The sequence below is a fragment of the Lepidochelys kempii genome, chromosome 10 (genome assembly GCF_965140265.1).
Source record: "Lepidochelys kempii isolate rLepKem1 chromosome 10, rLepKem1.hap2, whole genome shotgun sequence".
NCBI lineage: Eukaryota > Metazoa > Chordata > Testudines > Cheloniidae > Lepidochelys > Lepidochelys kempii.
In genome coordinates, this window is record NC_133265.1 from 181,222 (window position 1) to 197,082 (window position 15,861).

General features: G+C 48.2%; 1 protein-coding gene and 1 long non-coding RNA gene across 6 annotated transcripts in view; one reads left to right on the plus strand and one right to left on the minus strand.

Annotated features, from left to right (window-relative positions):
- Nucleotides 1-10,620, minus strand: part of UNKL (unk like zinc finger) — a 163,167-nt gene extending 152,547 nt beyond the window's left edge. For 3 of the 5 annotated variants that reach the window (XM_073361547.1, XM_073361543.1, XM_073361544.1), the window contains exons 1-2: nt 9,575-10,602; nt 5,153-5,362 (exon numbers count right to left, since the gene is read on the minus strand). In XM_073361547.1, the coding sequence (XP_073217648.1) occupies nt 5,153-5,362; nt 9,575-9,654 (290 nt within the window). In that variant the 5' untranslated portion in view covers nt 9,655-10,602. Of the gene's footprint in view, nt 1-5,152; nt 5,363-9,574 lie in introns of all 5 variants that reach the window. The other 2 variants (XM_073361545.1, XM_073361548.1) reach the window with 2 other exon arrangements.
- On the plus strand, nt 9,355-14,849 carry LOC140918023 (uncharacterized). Its single transcript, XR_012161054.1, has 2 exons — nt 9,355-10,082; nt 14,547-14,849. It is a non-coding gene; the product is annotated as an uncharacterized lncRNA (long non-coding RNA).
- The last annotated feature ends 1,012 nt before the right edge of the window (nt 14,850-15,861 follow it).

Below are 15,861 nucleotides of genomic sequence, written 5' to 3' on the forward strand. Positions count from 1 at the left end.
GTGACTCTGGCCCAAAGAGCTGACAATTAAATGCCCTTAGGACACAGTCCTGTAATCAGATCTTGCAGATGGACTCTTGTGGGGCCCCAGTAAAGTCAGTGATGCTCTTAAATCTTTAAATACTTAAATCTGATTGTAAACATGCATCTAATTTTAAGACTCATACACACATCAACAGGATCTGACTATCTGACCAACTTGATCAGTGAAAATAAAACTGACACCAGGAAGTGAAGGACACGGATTAAAAGATGTACAAGTACAAGGTTTGCTTAAACTATGCAATGTTACATCCTGATTGTTCAATTTTTTTTTAAACTGCGAGAAAACTTTTTCTATGTTTACTGAAACTATTCAAACACAAGCACTACTTAGACTACTTCATATATCATTAAATTAGATCACTGCATATCAAAAAGGGACACAGCAATATCAAAAGCTGTTTTTTTAAATCAAATCAGAGATTATACTGTGCACATAAATTTTTTTTTTAAAATGAACAGCATATTTTCATAAATATAACATAAAATGAAACACAAACCATGTAGGATTTTACAAATTACATCAATGACAGCAGATACTTTGACCTTATTTTCAATATACACTAGTTGTCCATTTCTCCCAAAAACCTTCATTTTTTTTATACTCCTTCACATATGAAACTTTCTCCCTAAACAGATCGAAAAAGCCACTATACAGTCCTTCAAAACCCTCTTCAAGATCCATTTCTAACATGACACTTACAGTAAACCACTCAGTGATAATATCTTGGCAGGTGGACAGCAGGAGTTACTGATAATGGCTGGAATTTTCTGAAGAGGCCATTGAAGTTAGGCACACAAATCCCACTGAAAGTCAACTGCCATTTCAAGTTTATTTTGATTCAAGACCTGCTAATTGTTGCATATAAGGTATATATAACTACATGTTCCAGTCATTATTACTCTTGTTCTCCTTTGCCCATCCTCTGCATTCATCTATTACATCTTGCCATAATATGGGGCTAATCCTGAAAACACAAGTATGTGAGTAACTTAAATGCAAATTAATTTGCAGGATCAGCCCCTAGACTGCAGTATGGGTCTGTATAGCACCACAGGGCCATAATCTTGATTGGAACCTCTTGACAGTAGTGTAATGCATGTAATAGTACATTTTAATAGATATAAGTGATGACTAACAATTCATCAGATAAGTAAATGAAGTTTTTATTATGGACTGATTGATACATCCCTTCAACTGAATATAAAACTTACTTTTAGGCAAAGGAAAATCAAGAACCAGTTAAAAATGAGAAAAAGCACACACTGAAATGACCAAATAGTTACAAATCTAAAATAGTGTGAACATATTATTGGCAGAAATCATCACACCAAACACTGCAAACAGACAACCAAACTTTACAAAATTAAAACTCATTAATGAATGTATATATAATTTAGAAACTTTGATACATAAATCTCCACAGACATTATTTTACCAAGAATTAGATCCCAGAAAAAAGCCATCACCATCCAGAACTACTATTCCTGTTATTTCTAACAGAAACTTTAATAATTATAAGCATGTTCCTTATACAGTTTACATCTCAAAACCAATTCATATTCCTAAACTTTGCAACACAGGAGGGAAAGATATTACCTGCTGCATTGAAAACACACCTATAATATTTACAGTACATAAATTTTATGGCTAACTACAGCCAGAAAAGTAACTGAACTAACATTAACAGAAAAGCAACTTCTTACATATCAGATGTGCTTTAAAATAATCATTACACAAATACAGTCTTTAGGTCCTAATCCTTCATTAGGATTTGCTAGCACGGATTCCTATACCCCAAGTGGGACACTGCAAAACTGCAGAAGTCTGCACTAGGTGGCCCTAAACAGAACATATTTATAAAAGAGCATAATTATAAAAGAACAGTAGTGATGTTATGATGTGGGTCTATTATAGACCACCAAATGAGGAAGAGGAAGTGGGTGAGTCATTCTACAAGCAGGTAACAAGATTAGCTAACACACATGTGCTAGGATTAATGGGGGATTTTAACTTCTCTGATATCTGTTGGAAGACCATTACAACAAAACATAATATGTCCTGCAAATTCTTAGCTCGTGTAGGGGATTGAGGAAACAAGTAGGGGTCATCCATTTTGGATCTGGTTTTGACCAACACAGATGAATTAGTTGCGAATGCGAAGATGGTCAGGAACTTGGGAGGAAGTGATCATGATCTGATAGAATTCGAGATCCTATGAAAAGGAGGACATGAGAATAGCAAAACAAGGACAATGGGCTTCAGAAAGGCGGATTTCATCCACTCAAAGAAATAACATGCAAGGTCCCATGGAGAGACTAATTAGGTAGAAAAGGAGTTGAAGAGGGCTGACAGTTCCTAAAAGATGTAATACTAGAGGCTCAGCATCAAACTATTCCAATGCAGACGGAAGATAAGAAGAGCCACAGGAGGCCAATGTGACTGCAGGAGGAGCTTTTTAGCTATCTAAAAACCAAAAGGGAACCATGCAGGAAATAGGTAGGGTGACCAGACGTCCCAATAAATCGGGACTGTCCCAATATTTAGTTGTTTGTCCCGCATACCAATGCACGCCATTTGTCCCAGAGAGAGAGAGAGAGAGCGCGCGCGCGCCTGTGGCTGTCCCCCGATGTGTCCCAATATTTTGTTCTTGTCATCTGGTCACCCTAGAAATAGGAGGGACATGTCACCAAGGAAGAAGATATGGGAATAGCATGAGCATTTAGTGACAAAAATCAGGAAAGCCAAGGCAAAGAGTTACAGCTGGCAAGGAATGTTAGAGACAACAAGAAAGGGGTCTTCAAATATATCAGAAAAAAGAAAGATCAAGGGCAGTGTGAGTTCACTGCTCAATGAAGAAGGTGAGCTGGTAATGGAAGATGATAGGAAGGCAGAGCTGCTCAATGCCTACTTTGATTCAGTCTTCTCACAAAAAACATGTGACCGGACATCTAGCCAAGTTACCACAGACAATAAAGGGAAAGGGATGCAGATCGGGATAAATAAAGAACATGTCAGAGATCTTCTGACTAAATTGAATGAATTCAAACCAGTGGGGCCTGATGCTATTCACCCCAAGGTACTGAAAGAATTAGCTGAAGAAATCTCAGTGCCACTGATAATAGTATTTGCTAACCCATGAATGACAGGAGAGGTCCTGGAAGACAGGAGAAGGGCTAACGCAGGGGTCCCCAACGCGGTGCCTGTGGGTGCAATGGCACCCACTGGGGCAGTTGTGTGTGCCCACAGGACACCGCGCAGCCGAAATGCCGCCGCCAAGTGCGGCCGCTGGAGAACCACTGGCCGAAATGCCGCCGAGAAGCGTTGCCGTTTCTCGGCGGCATTTTGGCAGCGACACTTCTTTCAACTGCTGCTTCTTGGAGGCATTTCGGCAGCAGGGTGTTTGGTGCCCACCACAGTCTTGTGGGAATAGGAATGTGCTATTCCCACAGAAAGGTTGGGGACCACTGGGCTAACGTAATGCCCCTCTTTAAAAAAAGGGAAAAAGGAGGAGCCGGGGAACTGCAGACCAATCAGCCTGACTTTGATACCTGGGAAGTTACCAGAGCAATGGATAAAACATTCAATTTGCAAATACCTGGAGGATGAAGGGCTAATCAGTAGCAGCCCGCATGGATTTACTAAGAACAACTCATGTCAAACCAGCTTAATTTCCTTCTTGACAAGGTAACTGGTTTGGTGGATGTGGGGAATGCAGTGGACATAATATACCTGGACTTCAGCAACACTTCTGACACAGTCCCACATGACAGTCTCATAAGTAAGCTGCGGAAATACAGGCTTGATGGAACTAAGTGGATACATAAATAGTTAAACAACCACAAACAAAGAGTAACTATTAATGGAATTATGGCAGATTGGCAGGAGGTCTCAAGTGGAGTTCCACATAGATCTCTTCTGGGTCCGGTGTTGTTGAACATCTTTATTAATGACCCAGATGTAGAAATAGAGAGTATATTGATCAAATTTGAAGATGACACAAAGCTGGGAGGGAAGGGTTGCCAACACTTTGGAGGATAGATCTAAAATTCAGAGGATTCTTGATAAACTGGAGAACTGGGCTGTAGACAACAAAATGAAATTTAGCAAAGACAAATGTAAGGTGCTACACTTACGGAAGAAAAAGCGAATGCACAAATACAGAATGGGGAATAACTGGCTTGGCAGCAGCACTGCTGTGAAGGATCTGGGAGTTGTGGTGGATCACAACCTCAACATGCATCAGCAATGCAATGCTGTTGCAAAAAAAGCAAATACGTTAGGTTGCATTAACAAAGGCATAGCATGCAAGTCATGGCAGATGATAATACCGCTCTACTCAGTGCTGATTAGGCCTCAGCTGAAGTACTGTGTCCAGCTTAGGTCACCAATGTATAGAAAGAATGTAGAGAAACTGGAAAGGATCCAGAGGCAAGTGACAAAGATTATCAAAGGGATGGAATGCAAGCTATATGACCAAAGGCTGAAGGAACTGGGTATGTTTAGTTTGAAAAAGAGGAGATTAAGTGGGGACATGATAGCAGTCTTCAAATACCTGAAAGGATGCCATAAAAAAAATGGAGAAAAGTTGATCTCTTGCATCATGGAGGGCAGGACGACGGGCAATCGGTTCAAACTACAACATAGCAGATTTAGATTAAATCTTGGGGGAAAAAACTTCCTAACTGTAAGAACAGTAGGATAATGAAACAGACTGCCTAGGGAGGTTGTGGAAACTCCTTCATTGGAGGCTTTCAAAAGGAGGTTGGATAGTCCTCTGTCTTGGATGATTTAGAAACAACAAAATCCCACACCTTGGCAAGGGCTTTGCAGCCCTTTCTAAACCTATAATTCTATGATTCTGTGCTCACCAAAAATCTGAGAAATTACTTAAAGTTAGAGGAAAAAGAACGAGGAGTACTTGTGGCACCTTAGAAACTAACAAATATATTTGAGCAAATAAAAGTTAGAGGAAATCTCTCAAAACTAACTCCAGCAAGTTTTACCAGATATCAATTCTCTAACCAAAAGTACATCTCTGTACATAAAGTCACTGATAATATTGCAAATGTCAAATTGACTGGGGGGGAAAAAAAAAAAAAGAACTTACTCATCTCCATCTGGACAGATTCCTGTGGTCTCATCATATTTTGTACAATAAACATCTGGACTGTAGTTAAAAGTCCCATCACGCCTTCGAATGGGTCTACGACGACGTTGATTTAGGAAATGCCAATGAAAACAGGTAAATGGTCTGTGCTGGGTACACTTGTGCTGCAAGAATAGGGGGCACTGCTCTGTCCTAAATTCCTTTAGATACCTAAAAAAATTAAACTGTGTTACAAGTTCATCTTATTGGAGGTACATTTATTACAGGATTAACAAGGAACTTGATAATTCGACATGCGCAGCCCATGAGAGAGTGTACAATTTTATCCTGTGTAAAATTATATTCTCTACATACATTTTACTGTTTAGCTACAAATTAAATGTGACCATTTTTAATTAAAAATGCATTACTACTGAAGTTCACAATGTAATTGCTGTATACTATGTTGCACAACTTAAATAATAATGTTTATATTAGGGCTGTCAAGCGGTTAAAAAAATTAATTGCACTGTTAAAAAATAATAGAATACCATTTATTTAAATACCTTGCAATGCTAGTGACAAAAGTGCCAAGCAAATGCCGGTTCTCACTTTCTGTTGACATTGTAAATAAGAAGAGGGCCGAATCCTAACCCTAAACAAACTTGTTTGTCTTAGTGATTGGCTGAATAAGAAGTAGGACTGAGTGGACTTGTAGGCTCTGAAGTTTTACATTGTTTTGTTTTTGAGTGCAGTTATGTAACAAAAAAAATCTTCATTTGTAAGTTTCACTTTCACAACACAGATTGCACTACAGTACTTGTATGAGGTGAATTGAAAAATACTATTTCTTTTGTTTCTCTTTCACAGTGCAAATATTTGTAATCAAGAATAATATACACTTTGATTTCAATTACAACACAGAATACAATATATTCTGTAGAAAAACATCCAAAATATTTAATACATTTCAATTGGTATTCTATTGTTTAAAAAAATTAATCGTGATTAATTGCATTGTTAAACACTATTAAAGTTTTGAGTTAATCGTGTGAGTTAACCGTGATTAATCGACAGCCCTAATTTATATCAAATACTACAGTCAAAAATCATATCTACAGGATTTACAAATTAGATTTCCCTAAGTGACAATCATACAGCAGTTCCAAGCACTTCAAAACAAGTTACTTGAACATGAATTCAGACTCCCTCCTATTATATTAGATAATCCTACTAGAGCTGCTTTTTCAAATAACCACATTTTGTTTTGTATTAGAAATGCCTCTTAACTCCAATAACTCCACACCACAGACTCACATTGCATAGAAGCCTATCCTGGGAACACTAACATGAGAGATGGGGGGCGGATTGCAATTCCCTTCACACTGGTACAGTAGTCTACAGGATGCCCGTGTAGGAGAGGGAAGGTGGGTAGAAGTGAACAGGAACAATGCAGGAAATGAAGAAGAGGGAGTTTATCCCAGGGACAAGAAAGAGCAGGGATGATGGAAAAGAACACAAAAGTTACTAGGGAAGGTACCCAATGAAGTGAGCTGTAGCTTACGAAAGCTCATGCTCAAATAAATTGGTTAGTCTCTAAGGTGCCACTAGTCCTCCTTTTCTTTTTAGGGAAGGTACTGGAAGTTTGGAGGATCTTGGTTATTGGAGATTGTTACTGCACAAACTATTGACATCTGGGGGTTATGTGATGCTTTTGGCAGGTTGTATGAAGTTACTTGCAGTTATTTCACTGTTTACCTCGGAAATCCCCAGTAATCTAGAGGCTGGGGGTAATTCAGTTATTGGGGATGTGCTTTGGGGATGTTTATGGGGGGTGTCAGGGTTATCTAGGAGCTTCTGGGATACAGTCACAGACTATGTTTCTTATGTTTGTTTAGGGGTAGTTTAGGTTACTGGGGGTATAAGACTGTCGAGGAACGAAGAGATGGTTATGAAGTCTTTAAGGGTGTCTCAAGGGTTATGAGTGTCTTGGGTGCATGGTGGTGTTTATTTAGGGGATGATAGGAGGCCACGGGAGCGGTTTAAGGAGGATTAGGAGCTGTGGAAGCATTGGGGGTGCTGGGGGCGACTTGGAGGGTGGGGAGGCCCGTAGGGCGGTGTTTCAGGAACATTAGAGGGCTGTACGGTGGGTTAGGGGCGCCCGGGCACTGTTTCGGGGACGGCGAGGCCGGCGGGCGAGTTAGGGGCTCTCGGGCCGGGCTCCGGGGCCGCCGGGCGAGTTAGGGGCTCCGGGGCCGGCGGGCGAGTTAGGGGCTCTCGGGCCGGGCTCCGGGGCCGGCGGGCGAGTTAGGGGCTCTCGGGCCGGGCTCCGGGGCCGCCGGGCGAGTTAGGGGCTCTCGGGCCGGGCTCCGGGGCCGCCGGGCGAGTTAGGGGCTCTCGGGCCGGGCTCCGGGGCCGCCGGGCGAGTTAGGGGCTCTCGGGCCGGGCTCCGGGGCCGCCGGGCGAGTTAGGGGCTCTCGGGCCGGGCTCCGGGGCCGCCGGGCGAGTTAGGGGCTCTCGGGCCGGGCTCCGGGGCCGCCGGGCGAGTTAGGGGCTCTCGGGCCGGGCTCCGGGGCCGCCGGGCGAGTTAGGGGCTCTCGGGCCGGGCTCCGGGGCCGCCGGGCGAGTTAGGGGCTCTCGGGCCGGGCTCCGGCGCCGCCGGGCGAGTTAGGGGCTCTCGGGCCGGGCTCCGGCGCCGCCGGGCGAGTTAGGGGCTCTCGGGCCGGGCTCCGGCGCCGCCGGGCGAGTTAGGGGCTCTCGGGCCGGGCTCCGGCGCCGCCGGGCGAGTTAGGGGCTCTCGGGCCGGGCTCCGGCGCCGCCGGGCGAGTTAGGGGCTCTCGGGCCGGGTTCCGGCGCCGCCGGGCGAGTTAGGGGCTCTCGGGCCGGGTTCCGGCGCCGCCGGGCGAGTTAGGGGCTCTCGGGCCGGGTTCCGGCGCCGCCGGGCGAGTTAGGGGCTCTCGGGCCGGGTTCCGGCGCCGCCGGGCGAGTTAGGGGCTCTCGGGCCGGGTTCCGGCGCCGCCGGGCGAGTTAGGGGCTCTCGGGCCGGGTTCCGGCGCCGCCGGGCGAGTTAGGGGCTCTCGGGCCGGGTTCCGGGGCCGGCGGGCGAGTTAGGGGCTCTCGGGCCGGGTTCCGGCGCCGGCGGGCGAGTTAGGGGCTCTCGGGCCGGGTTCCGGGGCCGGAGGGCGAGTTAGGGGCTCTCGGGCCGGGCTCCGGCGCCGGAGGGCGAGTTAGGGGCTCTCGGGCCGGGCTCCGGCGCCGGAGGGCGAGTTAGGGGCTCTCGGGCCGGGCTCCGGCGCCGGAGGGCGAGTTAGGGGCTCTCGGGCCGGGTTCCGGCGCCGGCGGGCGAGTTAGGGGCTCTCGGGCCGGGTTCCGGCGCCGGAGGGCGAGTTAGGGGCTCTCGGGCCGGGTTCCGGGGCCGCCGGGCGAGTTAGGGGCTCTCGGGCCGGGTTCCGGCGCCGGAGGGCGAGTTAGGGGCTCTCGGGCCGGGTTCCGGGGCCGCCGGCGGGCGAGTTAGGGGCTCTCGGGCCGGGTTCCGGGGCCGCCGGCGGGCGAGTTAGGGGCTCTCGGGCCGGGCTCCGGGGCCGCCGGGCGAGTTAGGGGCTCTCGGGCCGGGCTCCGGGGCCGCCGGGCGAGTTAGGGGCTCTCGGGCCGGGCTCCGGGGCCGCCGGGCGAGTTAGGGGCTCTCGGGCCGGGCTCCGGCGCCGGCGGGCGAGTTAGGGGCTCTCGGGCCGGGCTCCGGCGCCGGCGGGCGAGTTAGGGGCTCTCGGGCCGGGCTCCGGCGCCGGCGGGCGAGTTAGGGGCTCTCGGGCCGGGTTCCGGCGCCGCCGGGCGAGTTAGGGGCTCTCGGGCCGGGCTCCGGGGCCGGCGGGCGAGTTAGGGGCTCTCGGGCCGGGCTCCGGGGCCGGCGGGCGAGTTAGGGGCTCTCGGGCCGGGCTCCGGGGCCGGCGGGCGAGTTAGGGGCTCTCGGGCCGGGCTCCGGGGCCGGCGGGCGAGTTAGGGGCTCTCGGGCCGGGTTCCGGCGCCGCCGGGCGAGTTAGGGGCTCTCGGGCCCGGTTCCGGGGCCGGAGGGCGAGTTAGGGGCTCTCGGGCCGGGCTCCGGCGCCGGCGGGCGAGTTAGGGGCTCTCGGGCCGGGCTCCGGCGCCGGCGGGCGAGTTAGGGGCTCTCGGGCCGGGTTCCGGCGCCGGCGGGCGAGTTAGGGGCTCTCGGGCCGGGTTCCGGCGCCGGAGGGCGAGTTAGGGGCTCTCGGGCCGGGTTCCGGCGCCGGAGGGCAGCAGGCTCTCACAGCCCCTTCCCGGCCGCCGCCCGAGACCCGCTGCCGAAGCAAGAGGCCGCTGGACCCAGGCTGGGTGCGAAACCAAGCCCGTCACCGGAGGGCCTAGGACGCCGCCCGGCGCTGGGCCAGGGCGAGGGCGGGAAGGGTGGCTCCAGGGCCCGATACCTACGTATAGTGCGTCGGCTGCTCGGTCTGCGGGGACCCACCGGAGCCGCCACCTCGAGAAGCCGCTTTCGAAACCGACGGCATCTTCCTCCGCGGTAGCCACAGCGCAGGCGCCGGCCAGGCCAGGGCCACCTCCCGCCGCCCCGCCCGGCGCGAAGCCAGCCTCGTCCCCCGCTGGGCCGGGGGATAAACCCCACCCGGGCGGGCGGGCGTGCGGGGGAGTCTGGGACGGGAGGAGCTGATCCCACGGCCGACACGTATTGCGGGAGCTACTCAACTCATGCCTCCCCCGCCGCTAAACTGTTCACAGCGCAGGGGGGCCGCGGCCCAGGGCTGCGTTCACTCTGCAGCTTGGAAACCTCTGGGACGCTGGAAAAAAAGAGGGTTTGTGGGCCTGAGATTGCAGGGGGCCGGGGCCACCCCTAGCCGCGCCGCGATGCCGCTCAAGCAATCACTACCGCCTACGCCTCAAGGGTTCCTTGCTCACTGGGATGACCGAGCAGCAGACTCAGGTAAGGCACAGAAATGAAACTCCCTTCACTGTAACGGCACGCTGCTTGAAATGAGGCCTTCCAAAACCGTCTCCATACGTTACTCACAACACCTTAGATCCGCCCTACCGCTGCCGGCTTTGCTCCCTGGCCCCCGCCTAGGGACTGAAAGAGTCACGTGCCTTTCCTAGATGTTGGCAAAAGAAGAGGTGGACGGGGGAAGCATTTTGTTTTTAAATGTGATCTTCTTTGACAGCGATACCCTGAAATATGCTTTTCTGTATGTATTTCAGAGTTTTAACCTTTAATGGTGGTTCTGTTGTAATCTTATTATAATACTATTACTCTTTAAAGACGGTACAGGTTAAATATTCTCCTCCTGGATGCTGCTGCAGTACTAAGTTCCTCCCCCTGGCCCATAACCTCATCCCTAATGCTGATCCTATAACTACAGTCACAGACAGGGTCAAATACTCAGTCCATCTGTCAGTTGTAAGACTTCTTTCCCACGGACTGCCTCAAGGCTTCAACTGAGGATACCCATAAATCCACCACTTGCTAACCATTTAGCAAGAAGGCTCATCTCATTCTGCAGTATTAACCCAATTTTACTATTTGAGAATAAGTTTGTCTGCCCAGGGAGCCACTGGTCTAGTGAATGAGGCATAAACCAAGTACTAAGGGACCAAGATTCTACTTCTGATTCCCAAACTCATAAATGTCACAGCTCTAAGCCTCAGTTTTATCACCTATAAAACAGAAATAATATTTCAGGAGGTCTTGTAAAGCACTCTGATAATATACAAGATTAAGGCAAGGCAGAGAAAGATGTAGAAATAATCTCCTAGGCTTGTAGTTATTCTTGTAAGTTATATGGGAGGTACCAACACCAGTTCATAGTTAATTTATATTTAAAGGAGCTCAGTGGCTTAGGCATTTTACTACACAGCTAAACACATTAAGAGTATGTTTTAAGATTCTTTTAAATAGCACTGCACTTTTCTACTATGCACAAGTGTACCACATCTTCAGATGTTTGTAACTTCAGCGCTAGCTTCCCACATACTGTATATCACAGTATATGTGTAAAATTTAAGAGTCACCACTTGGAAAGGTAAATAATTCTATGACACTGAGAAGTGGTTTAAACAAAAAAACACATACAGCTGCTGGGTTATACTCAAACTTTATAGGGTCTTATCTACCACCCATCATGAAATTAAAGAGGTATGTATATAAGATTTAGTTTTCAGAGTAACAGCCGTGTTAGTCTGTCTTTGCAAAAAGAAAAGGAGTACTTGTGGCACCTTAGAGACTAACCAATTTATCTGAGCATGAGCTTTCGTGAGCTACAGCTCACTTCATGCTCAAATAAATTGGTTAGTCTCTAAGGTGCCACAAGTACTCCTTTTCTTTTTGCAAAGATTTAGTTTGTTCTTCAGTCCAGTCAGCACTGGACTTTTTTTAAAAACCACACACATAAGAAGGGGTGATAGGTGGAGAAAAATAAGGGAATTTTGAGGAAGACTAAATGAATTTTGCATTTGATTCTAAAGGCAGTGAAGTTCATGACCACCCTGTCACCTCCTTCAGAACATTCCCTTAAATACCTCATTTGTTTCATTGCTATCAGTCTTTGTTATAACTGTTAAACCAATTTAATTGGGATTCAAAAAACTGGACTTGAGAAATTTACCAGACACCTTTTAGCCATGGGAGATTATGACAGACTAGGGAGGGGGCAACAGCAAGATTCCACAGAAAACATAACTTTGGTTTCAGAGTAACAGCCGTGTTAGTCTGTATTCGCAAAAAGAAAAGGAGTACTTGTGGCACCTTAGAGACTAACCAATTTATTTGAGCATAAGCTTTCGTGAGCTACAGCTCACTTCATCGGATGCATACCGTGGAAACTGCAGCAGACTTTATATATACACAGAGAATATGAAACAATACCTCCTCCCACCCCACTGTCCTGCTGGTAATAGCTTATCTAAAGTGATCATCAGGTGGGCCATTTCCAGCACAAATCCAGGTTTTCTCACCCTCCACCCCCCCACACAAATTCACTCTCCTGCTGGTGATAGCCCATCCAAAGTGACAACTCTTTACACAATGTGCATGACAATCAAGTTGGGCTATTTCCTGCACAAATCCAGGTTCTCACATCCCCCCCACCCACATACACACACAAACTCACTCTCCTGCTGGTAATAGCTCATAATTTCAGAGTAACAGCCGTGTTAGTCTGTATTCGCAAAAAGAAAAGGAGTACTTGAGCTATTACCAGCAGGAGAGTTTTGAACCAGCAGGAGAGAGGATTGTTTTTTTGCCTTCATGAATGAACTGTTCAGTTACATCTACTGCAAAAGGATCTTTTCTACTGATGACAGAGAAAGTCCATCTCAACCATAGAGCTATGTTTAGTTCTGTAGTGTAGAAAACAGATTTATTAAACTCTTACTGACAGTGCATTAAAAGAGTTGTATGGAAGTCACTTCCACATGACCTAACACAGTAGTAGAGTACAGAATATGAAGTTAACATTCAGCTTGATCGTAATAATGCATATACATATATAGCTATCTTCACCATGCTTTACAAAGTAATTTGTTATCCAAGTGTCATTGTCACCTTTGGCTTAATGTTTTTGTATCCTAACTTTGATATTGTAATACATTCAAAATCTTAAAAGTCAGATGATGGGGGACAGTATCAGTACAGCTGTGTTCACATATTCAACCTTCTAATTGCACCTATGCACAACTTAAGAGTCCACTTGATTATCTCTGTTGCCATGAGTTATATGAGGATTACCAAGAATTACCACTGAGGACGAGGAGTCAGGCTTGCAGAATAAAGACGGTGATGTGTGGGGAAAACAAGAGTTTCCGGGCAATTCAATGCAGCATCAGATCACCTGGAATACAAGCCGTTTCCTAGGGGGCCTGCTATCACAGCTACCCTCCCGCAGGTGGGCATTTTTCCTGTTGGGATGGTGGCAGCATTTTCTTTTCTGGGGTCTCATCTAACAAGCCTGGCACCTGCTCATGGAAAACGGCTCCCAGTTGCTTGTCGACTTCTGCCTCCTCCCTAAAAACGCACCAGAGCAGCAGCCCTATCCCTAGCAAGCTGACCGGCAGCACTTTCACCCAGGGTCTTCGATAGTCACTTCCCATGGACCTGTCCACAGACCAGACCCGCGGGCTGGCTTTGCTGGTGGAGAAGGGGATGGGCCTAGAGCTCTCAGACTCCGCTACATCCTCGGGCCCCGGTTGCCGACTGAGACGTCGCACTGGACAGAAGGGACCAGAGAGCGGGCGCGGCCTGGAAGGAGAAAAGGAAGGAGAAACGCGACGTAAAGCGAGTCACAGGCCCGTCTCCTCCACGGGCGGGATCCGACCCCCGCCCCAGGAAAGCCCCACACGGAGCAAGCCCGCGCCACCGCTCACCGCCAGCGCCACAGGACCGCGCGGCTCATCGCGTTCCACCACCACGCGTCACGTCCGGCGCAGTGTGACACACTTCCGGTCTACGGAGCGGAACTGGCGCGTCGGCCGAGAGACTAACGCAAGATCCCCAAACCTCCCTACGCCGTGGCGCCTTCCGGTGAAGTGTCGGAATTAGCGACCTTGCTACGACTGAGCATGCGCGCGTGTCCGAGCATGCTCCGTAATATCTTCTGAAGCCGCTCTCCTCCGTTGGCTACGTCACTCGGAAGGTCCACGCTGCTGGCGGGGGGGTCGGGACGGCCACGGGCCGTGTGTGCAGGGGCCTCGGAGCGGGCAGAGGCGATAACACTTACTGGAGATGGGGTGAGCCGTCCGCAGTGGGGCGGAGGGGCAGGAGGCTCGTGCTCCGAGCTGCGGGGGGCTTTCCGCGCCCTTCCCGGGGGCCTTAGGGGCGCAGTGTACCCAATGCCCGGAACCCAGAGCCATTTAGGCTCCTAATTTTCATTTATTTAAGATCCATGGAAACGATCCTGCTGCACCCCGCCCCCATTCTTCGGCTGGTTTGCTGACTCCTCATTAGCTTCTCCAGGGTGAGCTAGGCTACCCTGTGCTAACCTCAGGAGGGTGGACACTGGCGGCAGGGCGAGTGGAGAGGCTCTAGCTTGGGTCCTGTGAAAAACCAGAGATGGTATCGGGCTATATAGTAACCTGCCATAGAATCTGGAATGGACACTGCTGACAAATGGGCATTGGGAATCAAACGCCAGACACATTCCCGCTGTCCATCCCAAGTGATGGCTGTTAGCCTATTGGTGATCTCCTTTTTACACTTTGGCAACACATGCAAACCTTGTTCTACCTATAAGCTTTTACTGAATTGAGTATAGAAGGAGCTAAGCATTTTTTCCTCTCAGGCTTTTACCCCATTAATGTGTTCGTTTATATTGTAGTAGTGATGAATTTACTCATTGCATAAGGGTTTCTGGTAAATGTGTGTCACTGATACTACCTTCTTTCTCTGGTCTCTCTACAGCTGGGCAGAATTGGCATAGACTAAGATAAGATGTTTCCAAAAGCACCAAGGTCTCTGTGTAATCCTTGAAGGCTCCTTATGCGTTTCCTGAGCATGCTACCCAGTATGGGGGTTTCTTTGCATGTTCCTTGATGAAGAGCTCATTGGACAGAACTGCTGGTCCAGTATTGCCACAGTTGATTCCAGCTGTACGTTCAGCACAAACCAAAGTGAGGCTTGCAGTCTGATGGCTTCACAGTGCTGTTTGTATACAACCTGACATGAAAGTCTGGATCCGATTAAAATATCTCTCTTGCCTCCTTCCATTGGGTTTCAAACAGAGCAAGCTTATTTATTCTCAAGGCATGCTGACAAGCTTATCTTTTTACCCAGGTTTACGGAGACTGGGAGTGAGATAAGCATGTATCTTGGAACATGGTTTGAGAGTAGCGCCAGGGCTATGTGTGTGTTTTTAGGGAGTTCTCTGCGTTTATAATAAAACATGCTTTTCCATCAGAGGAGAGGATGTGAGAACAAACAGCCTATCACAGATGTGCAGTCACATTGCTTAATGCACTACTCCAAAGCACTCAAATGCTGCCATGGTTAGCTGGGTATAAAAACTTACATATATTCCATATATCTTTAAAATTATATTAAGGGTGCCCATTTAGATAGAGAATAGGTTATGGGGTGTTTTCTGGCTTGTATATACAAATAATGATGGAAATCTGATTCATGCAAATGTGTACTTTGATTAAATAGTCTTGAGCAGAAAACTGTCATGTGAGATGTGGCTGACACTAGTTCCAGGTATATAATTTGAACTAGGTACATGATTAGTGCCTGGTAAATTCATTATCTTCCTGGAAAGTAGATACCTCAAGCATATTATCCAGCAATGCACATGCACTACGAGCTCATGACTTGCTCCTATTAATACCAATACAACAAAATCCATAGGGCTGGGGTCCTTATTGTCCTGGGCCTTGTACAAAGATGCAGTAAAAGACAGGCAAGGCCCCCAAAGAGTTTACAACTAATTCAAGATGCATGCCTCTCCCATCTCCTTCTTACAACAGTAATGGTGGAGGATTTCAAGAGTAATAGAAATGCATAATAGACTATGCATAATTGGCACGTTTCAATTAGTCACCTCCTCCCGTGAGTATATTAGCATTAGGTCACTGATAAAATTCTACTAGAATTCTTAGAGGGGGTCAACGAATGTGGACAAGGGTGATCCAGTGGATACAGCATATGGGGACTTTCGCAAAGCCTTTTAAAGATCCCTCACCAAAGGCTCTTAAACAAAGCAAGCAGTCATGGGATAAGA